The sequence below is a fragment of the Erpetoichthys calabaricus genome, chromosome 5, assembly GCF_900747795.2.
Source record: "Erpetoichthys calabaricus chromosome 5, fErpCal1.3, whole genome shotgun sequence".
NCBI classification, from domain to species: domain Eukaryota; kingdom Metazoa; phylum Chordata; class Cladistia; order Polypteriformes; family Polypteridae; genus Erpetoichthys; species Erpetoichthys calabaricus.
In genome coordinates, this window is record NC_041398.2 from 26,576,415 (window position 1) to 26,598,023 (window position 21,609).

The window sequence follows — 21,609 nt, forward strand, 5'->3', positions numbered from 1 at the left end:
AAGGCAGCTAGCGAAGGAGCCTGCCTAACATGCAATGGCAAATCGTTCCAGAGTTTTGGGGCTGCAACTGAAAATGCTCGATCACCTCGGAGTTTGCATCGTGCCCTGGGAACGCGTAAAAGCATCTGGTCTGCTGACCTGAAAGAGAGAGATGGTACGTAAGGGTGCAGCGGTTCCGACAAATAAAGAGGGGCACACCCATTAAGAGATTTAGAAACAAATACAAGGATCTTAAAATGGATTCGAAAACGAATTGGAAGCCAGTGGAGGGAAGCCAAAATCAGGGTAACATGCTCATGCTTTCTTGTGCCAGTTAAAAATCGAGCAGCAGCGTTTTGCACCAGCTATAGGCGAGCCATGGAGGCTTGGCTAATTCCAAAAAGAGGCGCATTACAGTAATCTAGACAAGATGTTATAAAAGCATGTATCACTGTTGCAAGGTTGCGCTTAGACAATACAGGCTTGATTTTTGACATAAATAGGATATAGGAGATGGCATACAGTTTTCTGACTGTGCTTAGCATGCTTAACTTGCTTAGCATGCCTAAAGTATAACTGTATCACCAAACTTATAGAAATGAAACAAGATACATGATCCTTAAAACAAGAAAACTTTTCTTTTCTTTATTATCAATTTTACTAAAACTCTTAAAATGAAGATATTTGGTCTGTAGAATTATTTGAACACATGTCACGCCTGAATCATCCTATGAAGCAGACGAATAGCTGCAGAACTTTGGTAATTTTGAATAAATGCAGCTTCACCCAGATTTGAAACAAAGCAAACAGACTAGGGGTGTGAGACCATTACCAGCTAATGCATTTAGCAGAATGAGAGAGTCAACCCACACAAGCATTTTCAAGTGGGGATGCCAAAAGTAAGTCATTCACATACTGAACAACACTCCATTGATTAGTACCCAGCTTTTGAATTGGCAAAATGGAAGTGTTGTAGGAAATGACAACTTAATTTACTTTGATTTAATAATGTTGCGAGAACAGACCTCTTGCCTTTTATGGCTTTAGCCCACAGTGGATACTGTTTCAAACATGATGGTGAAACATCCTTTTTATGGCTTGGTTCAGTCGAGCTCATGTGATCCATCTCATTTTTTGGGAAGCTCACAATGTGCAGGATATTTATGGAAGAGCTGGGTGTCGTAAGCTTCAGGAGCACAGAATACAAGGGGGATGTACTACTACAAAAGTGGTTTGCATGGAATAAAGGGGAACTACCTAACACACCAGATGGGATGGGAACAACAAGAAGGGGGTCAAAAGTGTCAGTCAACACTGGCTTTGATTGTATCTGTTTAATCATGGGTTCAAGCTCAACCTGGGTATACTATTCAGTGATCATCATTCAAGTAAGAGGAAGAAAGGTCCCATTCCAAAATGCAGATTCAAAGAGGAATACAAAGCCACACCCTGTGCCAGTCCTTGGTGATATAAATAGAAAAATTGCTCTGTAGGAGAGGTAGTTTGCTTCAAATGAGAACTTGCGAAAATCACATATGGGTCCTGGGAGTCAAATACAGTAAGTAAGCTAAAACATGTGGGTTAAATAATGGCATCTTAATATGATGTACAGACAAATGGCACCCAGATGTGACAGTACTAAGACCTCTACCCCATGTGAAACTAATGAGGCAAAATTGGCTGAAACCAAAAGCCTCCTGGGTCATGGATTCAACAAAACATCTCCACTTTCCAACACAGCATTCTCCAGTATCATGTAATGGAAGAAACATCTTGTCTTCACGAAATTCCAGGAACACTCCTGTGAACACTTAATACTGCGACCCAATTAAGAAAGGAAATCCTTGTGTACTAAGTTTACTGGGGTGCCAGTAGATGAAAGAATGACATTTTTGATGCTTAAAATTCCAGTTGTCCCAGGTATTTGAAATGGTCAAGCAAAACTCTAGAGTATGCCCTCCACTCCTACAATCAGTGTAGGTTTATGATAATGAACTAGTACGTAAGCAATAGGTATTAATAGTAGAGCAAGTCAGCCCGTATCAACCAGAAAGCACAATTCCTCTTCTCCTATAGTGGTTTTAAGAATAGCTTCTGTACACAAAGCAGAAGAAATAGAAAGAAGCTCTGAAGATAGACCAGTGATTTCCGGTGTTATCTACAAAAAAATCAGTCCACAGTATCAGCAAATCATTACATGATGTGGACTCTCCTTATCCCAGGGATGAGATGAATTCCAAATGTGACAAGCTTAAAAACTACTCAGGTTCTGATGTATTGGTTGAGTATTCTCTTGCATATAATTTGGAGAGTGGTTACTCTAAAAAAACATCTCACCTTCTGCTGAGTCTCGTGGTTGTGTCCCTGCTTGTTTGATGTCCCATATACATTAACTCCACTTACTAACAGCAATGTGTTTCTTTCCCTCTTCCAGAGACACAAAATGTAGCACCATCTTAATTATTAATCATTTTATCTTGAAAGAGTTCAATTTTCCAGGTAATTAAAATGAGAATCAGAGAAGATGAGACATAAGTGTTTAAATGTAGGAAACGAATTGGTGGGGTGGGTGTCATTTATAATAATATTTCTTCAATAATTACACAAGGACAAAGATGAAAACTTAATACATTTTAATTTCATATAAATGTTATAATGTTATAATTTCCCTTGGGATTAATAAAATTAATCTAATCTAATCTGATGGCATTTCTTCACTCAAACAACAGATATATGGAAAATGTTTAATTAAGATACAAGTACATTTAAATCTTGATTTGATATTTCTGAAAAATGAGATAAATAAGGATGGGATTTGTTGTGGTGAATAGTATGTTCTTGTCAAAACTTTTCTTGTTGTTTTGTGTTCCAATGTAAATGTCATGAAACACAAGCATCTCTTCTGAACAGATTTGAATTGACAGTAGAGTCACATCTTCGGCATCTTCAGGTTTCAACTTGTTAGTTTCTATTTCTTTGGGACTTCTGTAACATGGATTGCCTTTTTTTTGTCTAAACATTTTGTATAGTCAGTGTCATGAGTTATGGATGAAGATGGAAACCCTGCTGGTAAAGTTTAGAAGTGAAGTTGGACTGCTGCTGATTCACAAATCATTTGTTCTGAATTCTCACAGGGGAAGTCATGCCACTTGATGCCATCTTTATCTGTCATTAACAGCACACATTCTTCTGAAATGGAGTTTCCACTTTGTTTATTTGGCTGATCTGTACCCCAGAACCTGCAAGAGAGAAATGTCTATTATACTTGTTAGAGTCCTGTCAAACAGTCATGTTGTCTCCAGTATTTCTCAGTGTAATATCTGCTGGAATACAGGTACTGTAAGTTAAGATGCCCAATGAGTATGCAGATAGTAATATAATTTACCCATTCATTTTATGGACCCCTTTAGTCAATTACAGAGTGGTGATGTCTGTCTTGGCAGTAGTAGAGGCTAAGGATGGACCAGACCTTTGGCAGTCACACTTGTGCACATAAAACACACACATTTAAACACTTAGTAACCCTGGGACAATTTACCAACACCAGTGAACATAACATAGTAGTCTTTTGGTACGTCTAGGAATAAATCTGCACCTCAAGAATTCTAACATAGCAGAACCAAATATCATCCCCTTATTGCTTTCTTTACTAACATTTCAGGATTAATGTTATGTTATGGTCATGTCTCTCTATATTGTTAAGTTAATTAAGCAACTCTAATGCACCATATGGTTTATTACTTATACTTTTTCTCCATCCTGGGGCAAGGAGCTAATCAATGCAGAAAGGCTGTGGCTGTGCCCTGTGTAAAACAGAAGTCTATTTAATGAAAGTGAACAATACTTTTACTTTAAAATATAATATTGTGCTTTAGCAGTGGACACAAGAAGGTGGCTTTATGAAATATGACTTACCTTCTAGAAATACAGATTGATGGGAATACACTAGGAAAAGATACCATGTGATGTACAAACCATGGAGCCCGCTCCCTGGCCTACAGTTCAGTTGCATGTTGGGGAGCACACTGGTTAGAGTTTTTATGCTCTTGCTTGTGGACTCCCTCAGCCATCTCTCTATACTGTCATGTCACTCAGGTCACAACTCCCATGCAACTTGACACAGCCTTAGAAGTTTTGCAAATAAGAAATATGGAAAAATGGCAGAGCTGATATAGAGAGAGAAAGACCTGAGCATGGTCATAGCTACCATCTACTAAACACTGGCTTAAAGTGGGTGAATACTTATATGATCAATGATTTTGTTTTATTTTGTAATTAATTTAGATCACTTTGCAGAGATCTATTTTCATAATGGCATTGAAGGGTCTTTTTTTGTTCATCAGTGTCAAAAAAGCCAAAATCAATCCACTATGATTTAATGATGTATAACAAGAAAATGTGAAAATGTCCAAAGGATTGAGTACTGTTTATAGGTACTGTATTTTGGTACACTTATTTTCCATTACCAAGCACATTCTATTCAGTGTCCTGTGGCTTCTTCCAAACCCTAATTTTGAAATTGACTTTTGTTTACTCTTTCATCATTTACTTTAAACACTTAACTCACATTTGAGCTGCCTGATTGAATGCAGAAACTTTTCTTGCCTGAATTTACATAAACCAAAGTAACTGTATATTATTCTAGATTTATGTTCTTACTTTATTGTGGTGACTCTCATGTTGTTCTCCCATCGAAACTCATTTTCCTTCTTCTGATAACTTAATCCAATCCAGTACATGTATTTTTCTTCTTTTTTGATGTTTAAGTCTAAAAATCTCTAAACAGAAAGCAATTTCAAATCTGGTAATCACATTAGTTGCTACAGTTGTCCTCACAGGTGTTTCAGTGGTAGTGCTGCTGCTTTGCAGTAAGGAGACTGTGGAAGATTGTGGGTTCACTTCCCAGTTCCTCCCTGTGTGGATAGCGCTTTGAGTACTGAGAAAAGCGCTATATAAATGTAATGAATTATTATTAGATAGATAGAGATAGATAGATAGATACTTTATTAATCCCAATGGGAAATTCACATTCTCCAGCAGCAGCATACTGATACAATAAACAATATTAAATTAAAGATTGATAATAATGCAGGTAAAAAACAGACAATAACTTTGTATAATGTTAAATGTTAACATTTACCCCCCCCCCCCCCCCCCCCCCAGATGAAATTGAAGAGTCGCATAGTTTGGGGGAGGAATGATCTTCTCAGTCTGTCAGTGGAGCAGGACAGTGACAGCAGTCTGTCGCTGAAGCTGCTCTTCTGTCTGGAGATGATACTATTAAGTGGATGCAGTGGATTCTCCATAATTGATAGGAGCCTGCTGAGCGCCCTTCGCTCTGCCACAGATGTTAAACTGTCCAGCTCCATGTCTACAATAGAGCCTGCCTTCCTCACCAGTTTGTCCAGGCGTGAGGCGTCTTTCTTCTTAATGCTGCCTCCCCAGCACACCACCGCGTAGAAAAGGGCGCTCGCCACAACCGTCTGATAGAACATCTGCAGCATCTTATTGCAGATGTTGAAGGACGCCAGCCTTCTAAGGAAGTATAACCGGCTCTATCCTTTCTTACACAGAGCATCAGTATTGGCAGTCCAGTCTAATTTATCTTCCAGCTGCACTCCCAGATATTTATAGGTCTGCACCATCTGCAGACAGTCACCTCTGATCATCAAGGGGTCCATGAGGGGTCTGGGCCTCCTAAAATCCACCACCAGCTCCTTGGTTTTGCTGGTGTTCAGTTGTAGGTGGTTTGAGTCGCACCATTTAACAAAGTCATTGATTAGGTCCCTAATTTAACAAAGTTATTGATTAGGTCCCTAAATTATTATTATTTATTATTATTACAGTTGAATGATGACATGCAAATTTCTGAAAGTATGTGGACATCCCTGTTTATAATGGGTTGCAACACGTTTCTTTTCTGTCCTACAGCACAAAACTGTTTGATATGTTTGTACTTGGAGATGAATGGCTTACCTGCTCCTCCTCCGACTCTATAATCACCAAATGTCCTCCTTTGGATATGCACTCATTACGGCTGAAAATCCAGTTTCTTTTATCAGTAGAGAAGAAGTAGCACTTGGACTTGAACAGATGCCATCCATTTGAACACAATAAACAGTTTTCTTCTACCCACCAAAAACAAAAGAAATATAAAAGCATTACAAGATGATTTATGGCTCAGGGTCTGTTGACAGTTTTTTTAATCCAAAGTCATATCAAGGATTGTTACAAAATCCATACAAAAATGATATTTTTTTCTGTCAGATCATTACTTATTTATTTATTTGGAAAAAGTTAAACCCAGACTCCCATATGAACCCCCTTTATTTTGAGCTCAGAATGGCAAGTGGGAGCTGGGTGGTCTTTTGTCTTGAACCCCTGAAGATTTAGTTGTTTTTTTCTTTAGTATCTCACCTCTGGAGTTTTTTTATTTTTATTCAGAGCTGTGATTTACATTTACATCATTTAGCAGACGCTCTTATCCAGAGCGACTTACAACAGTGTTTGTTAGTTTTTTTCGCATACCCCTTGGGGTCAGAGCGCAGGGTCAGCCATTGTACAGTGCCCCCTGGAGCAATTACAGGTTAAGGGCCTTGCTCAAGGGCCCAGCAGAGTAGGATCTCTTTTGGCACTGACGGGGATTCGAACCAGCAACCTTCGGGATACCAGCACAGATCCTTAGCCTCAGAGCCACCACTCCGCCTCCGTGATGCAGTAGTTTAACTAATAGATAGATAGATAGATAGATAGATAGATAGATAGATAGATAGATAGATAGATAGATAGATAGATAGATAGATAGATAGATAGATCTTTATTGTCATTGTCACTTTTACAAAGGAACAACGAAATTGAAGGTGCAGTCGACTCAGTGTGAGGAATAAGAGTTAAAAAGACAAAAAGACAAGAAGAGAGAAAATAATAACAAACCGAATAGTAATAAATATACAAATTGCACTTGTTGACTTAAGGTCTATATGCGTCCTTATAAAATGTTGATATTGTTAAAACAAATAAATACTGTTTTATTTACATTGTCTGTTTACTATGGCACAAATGAAAATTGAAATTTGCTATATAAGTCCTGTGGCATAATAATACATTTCAAAAGAGCCACCAACCATGTCATGCATTGCTCCTTTATATATTATTCAAATTAAGATTATCAAAGAGGAAAGATAATTCCTTTAAAAAGGAAAAAGAAATAATGATTAATTGAGGATTATCCAAAAGCCAAAGTAAAAAGCAAAATTTTACATAGCTCTATCAGAGAGTGATCAGATCTGATTGTAATATGTTACAGAACGATGAACGATCTATGTTTTCAAAAGCAGCATGCCTCTAGTCCTCCATGCTTGACACTTTCTGGGTTTTATTAGATTGGAATGAATAAACATACATACCCTGAGGTAATGCATTATTTGAAGAGCACTGTTTAGTAAGGGCAGCAAATCTTGAAGACAATTTAGCATTTGTCTTATTAATCTCTGTACACGAGGAGTGCAGCTCAGTGTAGCTCTTATTGAAATCTGAATACTGGGCCTTCAGGTCTGTGCAACAGTGGTTTAAGAAGTGCAGATCTGAAAAATTATTCAAAAGATGGTTGGGATTTTTGAGCAGAAAAATGAAATCAAAGGAAAGATGAATACATATTATTATTATCATCAAGTCAGGTGAAGTGAAAAATTCTCATTAAACCATTTTAGAAAACTATGTACAGTATCTGAACATTGTAACTGCAGAAGAATTTGCTTCTATCAATATTTTAAATTATAGATTTGCAAAATGGGTAGTTCTACAAAAAAATCATAAAAAAATTCTGGTTGTTAGTGAAGAATATGATCTTTAGTTTATCTTGTGAAAGGACTAGTATGGTATCTCCACCTCTGTTATTCACATTGACATTTGTCTTTCTCATTCACTTCCCCTCCTGATGTACTTTATGGTATTTGACCAGTTTTTTTACCCAACATGGTCACAATGCACTTAAGTTTTAAGAAATAAAATACATTTAAATTCTCAAAATAACTGCCATAGATATCCAAATGTTACAACAATACAATTACTGTAAATACAGGATTTAATAAAACCCACAAGCAAAAAAATATTTACAATAGCATACAACATTCCACTCAAACACCTCCTGTGAAGTCACCCACAATTATTATAAAGTTCAGTAAAGTTTACACACTTTCTGTTGGGGGACCCAAATAATAGCATGGCATTAAGCATTAACATTACCAGAATGAACAGTAACAGACTGACCGATGTTTACTTGACTTGTACTATTGTTCGTAAATTTGCACACAATTGTTGCTTTGTGCAGGTTTTTAGTTGAAGCTTTCAAGCAGAAATAGAGCTGTTATCATTGTCAAGAGTATAAAAATCCTTTTTAGAAATGACAACATACTTTTTGAGCATTTCTTGCTCTTTGGTTTCTTCTTTGATTCAGACTACAGAATTAATAGTTAGCATTTGCTGCTGTAACACAAGTCAGACACCAGTTTTCAAGGAGGCATCTTTTTTTACTTCCCTACTAAGGAATGCACAGAGGTCACAAATGATGCAATGAGAATGAGAAATGCAGCATTAGTTTCACTTTCCCTCAACCATTCTTATTTTTTTCTTCTTGAATTAACTTACCTTTTCTCTCTTTCATTTTCAAACCTAACCCAGACTACATAAACAAGATTTACCTTGACAAACATATGCCTATCCTATAACATATGTAATGTTTTTAAGATCATACTAAAGTTAAAAATGATTTTAGGATGTCTCACAGGTCCACTTTCATTACTTTGTGAAGTTTTCACAATATCCCTTTGTCCACAAGGGTTTTCCTGCGAGTCCTCCGGGTTTTCCCAAACATGTGTTCTAGGTGAATAGGTCATTCTAAACTGGTCCTATGTGAGTATTTGTATGAGTGTGCCATGCTGTACGTGTTTAGGATCAGTTACTCCCTTGTGTCTATTGCTGCCAGGGTAGTCTTCAACCCTCTGTGACCGTGTGTGTAGCTTTGTATGAATATATGTAATTAACTTGAGCTTCTCTGTTTCTTTTCATTGTAAACTTGCCATATACCGATGGTAATACTAATCGAGACATACTGTTAAGCACCACTTATGTTAATCGATTTGAAATTGATTTGTGCTATTGCATGTTTAGTGTAGATTAATGAGTAAACATTATAAAAGTCAGTAAAATTTGTAAAATTCAGGATCTTTAACTATTGCATACCCAAAATCCAGAATGATCTACCTACAAATATTTAGAACTCAAATGTTTGAAGTTATTTCTTTACAATCAAGGTATATATTCATTTGCCTCTTAAATTTGTAGTCTAAAGCAGTGGTCCCCAACCTTTTTGACAGCAAGGACCACTTTATTAGATGCACATTTTTCCACGGACCGGTCGGGGCTGGAGTGGGGGGGGGCAGTTTTATACACAATTTACATAACATTTCTATTATTATTAAGTTATTAAGCAGTTCGCATACATTTGCAACCTGAGATTTTTCTTCTTTTTTTGCATATAACAAAGACATATGCTTTGCATTTGCCATTCCAACAGATTGCACATCACAAACATTAACACTGTTATCGTTTTTTTCGTGTCTGCCGTTTCTATAGGAGGGTGACAATGAGTTAAATTCCAATGGATGTTTTTCAAATGTTGACAAGCAATAAGCAAAAGGTATCACTGAAAACCACAGAAAACAAAAACAGCAAAAAAAAAAAAACAGTACGAGGAAAGTTCGAAGAAAGAATTTTTTTTTACAATGTTTCTGTTTGGGGATCATTGTGCAAACGTGCACATCTGAGCTGCGACCACAGATCTAACTGCTCTGTGGATGATTCATTCAGACATTTCAAGGGCACTTCGTTGTAATGAAAGCATCTGCTGAATGTATTTCGTAGTAACGCGATTTCTATAGACTCGTGTCATATGGGGAAACTGTCGGGACCGTAACAATACTTTGTTGTAATACTCTCTCATCTCGGTCTCTCTCCTCTCTCTGCACCGCTGCAAAGCCCCGCCCACCAAGTGTTCTGAAAAGTCTGAGTGAGTCTCCGTTGCCGGCAGTTCCCTCGCGGCCTGGCTGTCAGACAGCTGCGGCCCGGTAGTGGGTCGTGGACCGGTGGTTGGGGACCCCTGGTCTAAAGTGATGCCTTTTTTTATAAATTTTAAAAATATCTTGTTTGTTCTTGCAGGTTGCAACGGGGTTTTAGAGATTATTCACATATTTCAAAACCGCGTATTCATGTTGTTTTAAGACATTTGTGAGATTCAACCATTTTCACAGGAGACCTGCTTGCACCTCACTTTTCTAAGTTTACAGTGTAGCACCCTTTCAGCCCTGGAGACGTGGATTCACTTCACATCACTGAGCACCCATTATTGGCACTAAATGTTGATGCCCAGATGTGAATTGCTGTGGTAGTTCTGTAGACAACTAAACAATAACAACTGAAAAAGTCACAACATCACTTTCTATCACTGTATGCAAAGATACTGCGTGCTACTGGTGGATTGTTAAAGCATGCATGTGCTTCAGTGAAAGAGAATATTAAGCAGTTTCAACAGGAGAATACCTGCTGTAAGTGGTTGTAGCACCTCATGATCTGACAGCAAACACTCCATCTGCCTTAAGCAATATCACCAACCCCTGTCCGCTCACTTACTCCTCGGTATATTGCTAACATCATGCTCAAAACACCAGGGGGAGCATTTTTGATTAAAAATTGTGTAAAATCAGTGCCACTGATAGTCATAATTTAGTTATCCATAGAAAAGTTTTATACAGGAGATGAACACTGTACTCATATTTTAAGTTTATGTTCAAGCTCAAATTAAACTTCATTGGTATGTGTAGAGGGTACAGGGAAATTCTTTTCTAGCATGTCTGACCAACTTATGACTTTGGAATTTCAGATGATCTCGATAAGAAATCCTAATTATTTTTTTAAATTTGCACTCCATTTTCACAGAAATGTGTAAAAAAATGATTCATCATGAAATATGTGATGTAGTCACGGTGCCTTCAATATAAAAGTATCCATCCATGCTCTACTTATCACCATGTGTCAAAAATACTTACGGTAAACAACCATGAAGATGATGATAGCCATCAACAAAGCACAAAGAAGAAGCAGCAGTTTGAACAGGAAGGCTTTATAAACAACTCTGGCAGGAGGCTCTGGAAGAAAATCACAAAGACTATTTAAACATCAAGTTTTCTGTTGTGAAATAGTTCTCAAAGTTTTGTTCCATATTACAGCCAGATGTGAATTATACTCTGTGTCTGAAGTGGAGACACAAAGCGCCAGCACAGCAAGATGCCTGCTTTGGAGTGTCAAGCACAGAGACTAACACTGCTGGTATCCAGATATACAGCTCTGAAAAACTGAGAAGAGCTGGTACCAGCCCAGTTGAAGCTCTGATTATACTATTATCGATGCGTCAATGTAATTTGTGAGACTATTTGCTTCCATTTTAACACACCTAAAAACATAAAGGCAAAAATAGGTCAACAGACACAGAGCATATATATTTCTTACCTATATTTTTCATTTAAAATGTTACCATTCATGTTAAATCAAAGAAAAAAAAACAGGATTTCACAGCCAGGGTGCTGAAAGCTGCTTCAGTATTTAATAGCAACACATTTTAATCAGCTGGGTACATAAAATAATACATGAAGTAGAAACAGATGACACTTAATATAGTTTCTGTTTTGTATAATTCTGTGTATAATAATTTTTGTCTGTTTCATTTTACCAGGAGTAAGAACAACTGGGGTCTCATGTACAGTATAAACAGTGCATACACACAAAATTGTTGCATACACCCGTTTCCATGCTCACATTGCAATGTATAAAAACTAAACTTGGTGTAAAGCCACGCACTTTTTCATGCCAACACAATCCCTGGCATACGCACGTTCTCTGCTCAGTTTTGCAAACTGGCGGCACCCAGCGTCAAAGCAGTGCTTCTGTTCCAGTGTGGTTTCCTTTATTTTTTTAGATCCACATCCTTGATGCGGCTTTATCAAATACACTGAAATTAACCGAATATTGTTTATTAGTTTAAGGCATCTGATTGTAATTAACCTGTAACAATTTAATGGTCTACGGAATGGCCAAACTATTCCAAATACCATAGCTGCTTTAGCATTGTTACTCTTGGTGCACCACTGAGTATTTATCCCACTGTATCTGAGTGTGGATTCACAGTTGTACAGCAGCTGATCAGAAAGAGAATTATCAGTATACAGCATCAAGCACACGCTGCCTCAGCCATGCACACAGTCTATTGAACTGCTCTCATTCGACAAACGCTTCAGAGCCTTTCCTGTACTGACCTCGTGGTTCAGAAAGAGTTTCATTCCAAGAACTATAAACGTAATCAATCAGTCCATCAAGTGTTCCCTGTAGAAGTGTTTGTACTTATAAGTACAATTACCTCACTGTAAACTTGCGATACAGTTATAATATTGCACAACCTGAGCCACTTTATAAAGTGCATATTTACATATGATGAAAATTTCATTTTTAAGATGAAATGTAGCAAAATGTTTATTACATTATACAGATAAAATTTTAACATCGTTTAAATAATCTGTATTGTTAATAATTAAATTTTTGAGGACACGGTGGACAGTGGTAGCGATGAGCTTGCTCCCTGTTCAGGGATTGTTCCTGCCTCACGTTGTATTCTTGCTGGGACTGGCGTGACACTGGATGGATAGATAGAATAATTAAACATGTACTACAGAGATATTTCAATGTTCCTTAAAAGTTTTTAAGAATCTGAATTCTAAGCTTACAGATGGCTTAACATCTATTACTGATCTGATCGTGTGGCGATTGGGTGCTTGGAGAAAGAGCAGGAAGGACAGGAACTGGGGGTTTAGTACGTTTGAAAGAGACAGTACTGCTACAATAAATTATTTCATTGAAGGTCGCGCACGGCACAGCAAGCATCTTGTGTGAGGCAGGAACAATCTCTGGATGGGGCACCAGCTCATCACTATCACTGTGCCACCGTATTCCCATGTTTAATAACATGCTTTAATTCCTATCACCATGAAAATGATATCAAGTAAAGTATTTAAATTATTCAGAAAGCTGTAATATCACGAATATAATGGATTCTGTGTCCTGTCGGAGGAAGAGAAAGCCTGTTTAAGAAGCACGTAGTGATTCACAGACATAGAGCACATAGAAGAACACATACAATACAAATCATTTAACGTGCTACTTTAGTTATGATGGTATTTGAGAAACTAGTAAATTAAACAATTTTAAGAAGTTTATGATGTTCTACTTTAATGACAAAATAAACTACGTGATTAAATGATAAATTTCAAGATTAAAGTTGACATTTCGAACTTTTGTTCACACTGTGTGCCTATTTTTTTTCTTTTCTCTGTACCCTAATAAGCTTCCATATGATTCTCAGACAGTGGGCTATGGCTCGCCTTTTCATGGCGACTTTGAAATCTTACAACTTCTTTTTTATTGTGCGACTTTGTGAACTTAAACTTTCGAGTTTCTCCGACACTCTATGTCACTCGATCAGCTTCCTTTTGTTGTTTACACATGCGTGACTTTTCACGCTGACTGGGATTTATGATGAAGAAGAACGTGGAAGTTGGCGTACGCACAAATTTATGCAACTGGATTTTTTTGTGCGCACGCACATTTCCACTTTTGTCCATACACCATGTTTTAGTGTGAATTCCATGCACGGTGTTATGCATGAGGCCCCTGTACACAAGCAGCTTTCCAAAGTAACTCTCTGACTCAACATAAAACTACTTCATTATTTATCAGTAAAAATTAAAATTACACTTTTTAATCAGCTGGAAGGGTATAATATTACATTAAGTCTAAATGATATTGTTCTATATACAGTACTGTAAATCGTTTATAAAAATTAAGGCATTACTTACAATAATAACAGCACCGACAACACTTCTTTCTATAGCACATTTTCATAAAAACAATGTAGTTCATAGTGCTTTATAAGATGTCAAAGAGAAAGTTGCAAGAAAAAGAAAAACAAATAAGATAAGGCAATGGTAATGAATAATAAGTTCAGATGGCCCGTAGGACAGAAAAAACAAATTAAACTCCAGTTAAGTTGGAGTAAAAAAACAACATCTGCAATGGGTTCTAAGGCCAAAAGATCACCCAGGCCCCACTGGGCATTCTACCTAACATAGATGTTCTTAACTTATTCCTCTTTCTTATCTGGCTTTATATGATACATATTTCTATGTAGGTAAATAGCCGGCAGAATAATGGACTGTATATAACACATCACCTGCCTGCTATCATTATTGCAATAACAAAAGGACAAGCTCCTGTGTGTCTATCTGCTTGCTATGTCTCGGTTATAGGCCATTTGTTATGGGATTTGTAAAAACAGCTCTAATGTTTGTGATGTGTCATTTGCTGAAATGAAAAATTCAATGCATTTATTACTACATAACTTACAAAGTGCATTCCTATAGATGGTGCATTGCAAATGTTAACACTGAATATGCTGACATCTACATCAATCACTGAGATATCATAGCTACAACTGCTCATAATCTCAGAGGTTTTGTTTCTGTCATTTTTTGGATGTCTATATGCCAATTGCCTGCTCTTGTTCTCTGCTCATGGACCAGTTGCTTTTCTTTTGTGGTGGCTGTGCAAGTCTTGGCAACACCTAAGCCTTGACACTAAATACTTCTTTTTCTGTGATTGCTTTGGTGCAGCTAAGTGGGGCTTGCACAATTATAGTTCTCATTATCACATCTATTAAACATGGCGGAATCTATTTTCTGATTTTTATCATTTTTCAGGCATTTAAATGGCAAAATTGTGTATATAAATTTTATCTCACTGAGATGGCTTTAGAGGTCAATATGGCCGGTAGAAAATGACAAAGCTGAGAATGGGAGTTTTTCTAATGCAACAATAAAAACAACAATGGTAAATGTATTAGCCTGACGCAGGATACGTTGTGTGCTCTTCAGATTGTTGGTAAAAACCTTACAAACCTTATAAATCACCTACTAAGTCATCACAATGTATTTCTATATCCTGTTTCTGGGCAAAGAAATAAAAAAAGATGAAAAGCGACAACAATCAAAGTGCACATGCAAGTCCTGGTCCAAATAATTTACAACAGCAAATGTTAACATTTTATTTTCAAATGCAACACATTCAAAAAAAAAAAAAAGCTCAAGTTAATTTTGTCATGTAAAAGCATGGTTCAGAAAATATATGAAAGAAGGAAGTTTTCTTCTCCCTTATGTTTTTACAGTATTTAACCATTTGTTGTTTGCTATATTCCTATTAAATATAAATCGATCATTTCCAAGAAAAAGTGCAGTTTACTCACTTTTCTTACCTAAATAATCCTATAGTAACCCTCTACATATCCAAATAAATTAATATAATGAGAATTATTTAATAATCTATAAAAAGTAGTATTGTTACACATCATTCATCTCATCATCTCTATCTACAAGCCAAAAAAGAGTGTCTGCTTCTCAGCACTATGTATTTATCAAGCATCTGATAGTAGGAAAACGGTCCTCACAGACTCTTATGAGTTGGAGTTAAAGCATTTTATCAGTTTTCCTAATTTAGTAATCTACTCCTAATTTCACTAGCATTTAGGAGAGCTTATGAGCTGCCTTAACTCGCTAAGAGGTGCCACAAGATGGCACTCAGGCAGAGATAAACACACATCCTTAGAAAGGCTGAATGTTTTGGAAATGCTGGACAACAATGAACTCAAACTAAGATATCAATGTGACAAAGGTGGATTAATATTTTTAACAAATCTTGTACGTTACCTGATTGGTCCATCTGTTCATGTAAATTAGCACACATATCAATTATTGCCCCAAATGTGGATGAACATGCATATGTGAATAACAAGCAATATTACAGTATCAAGACACAGGTATTCATGAATGAAAACTGATATTGTTGTAGCCAATATATTACTCTGAAAATAAGTGGGGCAGGATGGGTGAGTGACAATGAAATGTCATATAGGTGCAACTGAGCTCTGCATTCCACGAATCTCCAGAATGTTTGCTTTACCATTTACAAGTCAAAAGGCTCAAGAAGGCAAGTGGAGACTCACAGAGTTTTGGATAAATAGAGCTTTGCAGAAGAGAAAAGGGATCACGAAGAAAGACAGCTCAGTGTAAGGTGGTTAGGAATGCTGGAAGAGTGAATGTGACTTCAGAAACAGGACTAGAATAGCTGTGTCTAGTTTTAGTAATGGTTACTTTATGAAGTGTTTTCCATGGCCATAATATTGGGACAATGATCCATCTGAAAGTACAGCTGTATATCACCCATCCATTTTGTAAACCCACTATATTCTAAGCAGGGTCACAAAGAAGCATATCCCACCAAACATAGGGTGCAAAGCAGGAACAATCACCTGAAGCATTTATTATTAAAAAAACAGTCACAATTTCTGGCTTTACTCTTTTTTGATGTGTGTGTCTAGGTTTATCCGTCTCAGGGCTCATTATAATATTATTCTTGATATTGTAGTGAATTGACAATAAATATGTTTAGTTTAGTGCAGTATCCTACCTTATTATGTATTCCTTCTTCTTCGTTTACTAGTACTTATTATTATTATCTTTGTGGTGCAGCCTTAGTGTTAGTATCGCAAAACATCATCATGAGTTCCAGTTTGTGGGACAGGGTGTCATGTACTCATGACATCATTCATTTTTAAATATGAACTCACACTCCTAGCTGAGAGTATATGTTTGTAAATACTTCTTATGTCCTACTCAGATTTAGGAGAAATTCTTATCCTAGTGTGACTTTTAGTGCAATTCCTAGAAGTAATTTCTGAGGCACTTCATAAATACAGTCCCAGGTCTAAGAAAAAGAAACTGGATGCAATGATAGACTATAATCACACCAAGGTATGTACTTTTCTGTTTGCTGTATTTTTAATTTTTTTATCTAAACATCTCACAAAAAAAAGTATGTTTTATCAACAGGTGTGGATTTGCTCGACCACATGGCAAGGCTCTACACAGTTAGAGCCACAGGTGGTTTGTTGCTGTGTTTATAACCTGCTAGACCTGCCTGTGATCAACACCCATATTTTATATTTACAAAATGCATGGACACGAGAGAAGACAGGAGGTAGTTTATTGTAGACTTGGCTATGGTGGATGCAGAGAAAGCCACTTTTGCCACAAGGTCTCTTCTGGTCCCTCATGCTCCTGGCAGGTCAATGCAGCGCCAAAAGGAAAGATGTATTCATAATAAAACTAAAGAAAATGGTGTAAAGTGCCACTATGTTGTGTGCAGGAGCTGCTCAAAGAAGTCTTGTGTTGACTGCTGATGCGGAATGTTTTGTAATCACCCAACCACCTTCTTGCCTATTAGAGATGTGTGCTTAGAAATTCTGGGGTTAGGGCAGTAGGGATGTATTATCAGGATACCAAGCTGGTAGACCATTATTAGTGAGAACAAAAGGATTCAGATGCCACTTGGCATAGCCTTGGCGGCTATAGTACTGAAAAAATGTGTGGCAGTTGTAGTGTTAAAAGGAGCTTAATTTAAAAAACCACATTCATTGTGGAATAACATGTTTAGGCGAATATGGTACACAGAAATGAATTAGATCAATATCTGCCTCTCGTTTTTGTAGGGAAATAATAACATAAAAGAGTAAACGTAGTGGTGTGTTTTTCACACAATGAAAAATACCTCATTCAGTATGAATCTGTGATACTATAAAAGATTCTGATCTTCTTTAATGGTAGGCCCTGGATTCTGTGCTTTTTTATCACCCTTGGTGTTACGATATTTATTTACATTTTCAATTCATATTTTCTTTTTCTAAAATTGTTCCTACTATGTACAATTTATTTTTTGACTGTTCATTAGTTTTTGCCCTGTTCATTTGATTAATAACATTAAAAAAAAGCATTTATATAAATTTTAATTTCAGTACGTGAATAAAAATAAGGAATGATGAAATTATATTTTAAAAATACTGCAAAATAATTTTTGAAATTAGAAGGCATTAAACATTTCTAAGGCTTTATTTTATAAAGATTTCAAAGGTTTAGAGTAAGACCTTCTGACAGCACTAATTATCATTTTACCTATTTTGTCTGTTTGCAGGGATTCCACATTATTTATTGCATCGTAAGTCCTCTCTTCTGCTGGATCTGCTAGAAAATTGGGGTTAAAATACAAAAAATCAAAAAGGACACAATAACAAATGTAACCTACTGGCTAATAATCTGAACATAACCCACTACCTAATAAAACATGAAGGTGGTCTATACAGTCAAAATCGTGCAAACAATTGTCTTAACATACTGATTTGCTGCTTTAGATAAAATGTCACCACCTAAATAAATGTGAATCTAGACTATGTTACCATACTTCAAAATTACATTAACTGCAAAGGACTGTCTAGTCTGGTTTTTAAAATGCCTTATTAGTGAATTCAGCTTTAATTTTCTTTTTCTCTTATCTGAATAGAAATTATATGTAGCATTGGGTACTTTTTTAAGAACATGTTGGACATGTTTTCATTTATACTTAATATTATGTTTTATCTTCCTCCTTTAATTTCAGCATTATTGTAGTTTTTCTACTGAGATATTTCTCAAAGGATGACATAATGTAATTTTGAAAGAGAGCTGTGAGTTTTAAGCCTTTTTATAATAATGAGTCACAAAAGATTTGGCATTCATGCAACAAAAAGAAATTCAGGTTTCTTCTTGGTTTTTGATCTCTGGTTTTGGTGAACAATTTTACAACACTTTTCTTCTTTCTGATCATTCTATTGAAAAAATCCTCAAATAAAGCTTTTGATTATCTCTGCTGTGTTGTAAATAAAGCCATGTTTTATTGATTTTCACTTCCAGACCAGTAAATACAAAACAGCATTTTAATTGTCCAAAGTAAGAGTTTGTTTTTTTTTTTTTGGTATTTGGTATACTGGATTAATCCCCAAGACTCTTGATCACTTTAGTTTTCGCATTGGACATACTTTATGCCCACATGATTGCTTCATGTTTATATGCTTTATGGAGGATTTTGGAATCCTCAGTAGTAAAGTAGGAAGATTAACATTCTTTTGTCAGACAAAATATACATTAAGTAAGAATTGAAAACATCATATCAGAAATAAAATCTAGAGCAGGATGGTAGTCTGTTGAAGATTTCACTCATCCTCTTAGTAGTCTGTGTCTCCATAGAGATAGTGAAGGGACTGGGATTCACCCCAGTGTTCCAGGCCCCTCAAGACATCAGTGGTAAGAAATATTTTCTCAAGATAAACAAAATCATAAACCACTTTAAATGTTGATAATTTTATATTTCTTTTTAAGAAACAATGGTAACATTTTATTGCAACGTTATTAAAAGGGCAGAAAGCAGCAGCCTTACCTGTGTGTTCTACTTTCTGTGTGGATTCCAGAAGCTTTGCTTTTTTTATTTTGGTGTATGTGACATCTTCTGTTTCTGTTTATGAAGTATAGATAAAAATAAAATGAAGACCTTTGAAGCTGCACATTGCATCTAAATTTATCTCTACTTTAAGTGGAAAGCATCTAAATTGTGCACAGTGAATGCACAATCAGGCCTCTTTATTAGAAAGCACATTCATTACACTGGATACTCTGTGTCACCTTGGTGCTCTTGCACCTGTAGAATAACACCATCTGGAAGGTTTTCTGACATTTCTGGGAACCCCTAACTAAATCTGTAACTCTGGAGCCTCCCCTGTCTGTGGGACTGTTCACGAATCAGTAAGGTCCAGCACCTCCCATACCTCTAGAAACTTCCTCCATCTGTCAAAACCTCTCAAAGTCTGACGAGAAAAGATCTGGCAGGGCCTCTCGCATCCCTACCACAAGCTGGGCTCAGGCCTTTTGCAGCAGCTTAAGAAAGTTCCGTCATGGTAGTTGTAGTATTGTCACATTTTGATGTATAATCCTATCTGCCTTTGCTATAAATATATTCTCTTTTATTTCTTTGATTATGTCATCTTATTCTGCCTGGCACAAGAGCATGAAGTGTTTTGAAGAATATCTGAATATACACTAATACATTTTCCTCTGCTTATAACTCTTAGAATCAAATAAATGTTTTTTCTTTTATCTAATCTCATGGTATACATTGAATATATGTATTGTGGTGTTCAGAATCAGTGTAATACCAGCACTCTTTTACAGCCTAAAAAATATCAATATTATATATATATATATATATATATATATATATATATATATATATATATATATATCCATCCATCCATTATCCAACCCACTATATCCTAACTAAAGGGTCACGGGGGTCTGCTGGAGCCAATCCCAGCCAACACAGGGCACAAGGCAGGAAACAAACCCCGGGCAGGGTGCCAGCCCACCGCAGATATATATATATATATATATTTCATTTAAAATGGTTGAAAACAATATAATATGTTTTGAATAATGTCATGGAGCTATATGTTTACAAGTGCAGAAAATGTTTGTTTTTATGAATCCAAAACTTGGACATTGAGTAACATCCACTGCTATCTTATATAATGTTTACATGATAATGTCATATTTATAAGGAGGTTCTGCTCAAGCTTTATAAAACAATGGTGAGGCCTCATCTGCAGTACTGTGTGCAGTTTTGGTCTCCATGCTGCAAAACGTATACAGCAGTGCTAGAAAAGGTCCAGAGAAGAGCAACTAGGCTGATTCCAGGACTGCAGGGGATGAGTTATGAGAAAAGATTAAAAGAGCTGAACCTTTACAGTTTAAACAAAAGAAGATTAAGAGGAGACATGATTGAAGTCTTTAAAATTATGAAGGGAATTAATCTGGTGGATCAAGACTATTACTTTAAAACGAGGTCAGAAAGAACACAAAGACACAGTTAGTAATTTGTTATGGGTAAACGTTGCACAAACATCAGTACATTTTTCTTTACATAGAGTACCATAGAAACATGGAATAAGTTGCCAAGTAGTGTGGTAGACATTAGAATTTTAAGAACATTCAAAAATTTACCTGATGTTATTTTAGAAGAGGAAAAGAGGAAGGCCTAAGAGAAGGGTTATGGATGTGGTGAAGGCATGGCGGTAATGGGTGTAACAGAGCAAGATGACGAGGACAGGAAGATATGGAAAAAGATGATCCGCTGTGGCGACTCCTAACAGGAGTCGCCGAAAGAAGAAGAAGTATATAAGACTTCCCAAACATATTTGTGACACTTGTGTACACTTCTTTACATTTAATTTAATATGATTTCAAAGAACATCCATCCATTTCATGAAGCTGCTTTATCAATTACAGGGTTACAGGGAATCAAGACCAAACTAATACTGGACTTGATGGCAGTTCATCACAGGATCTTTTCACTTTCACATCCATACTTTCACATCCCAGCTGAATTTACAGTTATAGGTTAACCTATCTTGCAGATATTTCAGATGTGAGAGGAAACAAGAGGCACTGAGAGAACATCTCGTAGACTTGAAATGTATGTACAAATTTAACTGAATTAGGATTGGAAGACACATTTTTGGGTCTGTGCAGCAACCCCACTGTGTAGACAATGATTGTA

General features: G+C 36.4%; 1 protein-coding gene across 2 annotated transcripts in view; it reads right to left on the reverse strand.

The window, feature by feature from the left end:
• Positions 1 to 2,653: 2,653 nt before the first annotated feature.
• The window catches only part of LOC114652582 (C-type lectin domain family 6 member A-like), a 28,717-nt gene continuing 9,761 nt past the window's right edge, over positions 2,654 to 21,609 (reverse strand). Inside the window, exons 3-9 of one of the 2 annotated variants that reach the window (XM_028802957.2) lie at positions 19,438 to 19,512; positions 18,141 to 18,206; positions 11,082 to 11,180; positions 7,386 to 7,562; positions 5,956 to 6,107; positions 4,639 to 4,757; positions 2,654 to 3,218 (exon numbers count right to left, since the gene is read on the reverse strand). In XM_028802957.2, coding sequence (XP_028658790.2) covers positions 3,056 to 3,218; positions 4,639 to 4,757; positions 5,956 to 6,107; positions 7,386 to 7,562; positions 11,082 to 11,180; positions 18,141 to 18,206; positions 19,438 to 19,512 — 851 coding nt within the window. In that variant the 3' untranslated portion in view covers positions 2,654 to 3,055. Of the gene's footprint in view, positions 3,219 to 4,638; positions 4,758 to 5,955; positions 6,108 to 7,385; positions 7,563 to 11,081; positions 11,181 to 18,140; positions 18,210 to 19,437; positions 19,513 to 21,609 lie in introns of both variants that reach the window. The other variant, XM_028802956.2, reaches the window with a different exon arrangement.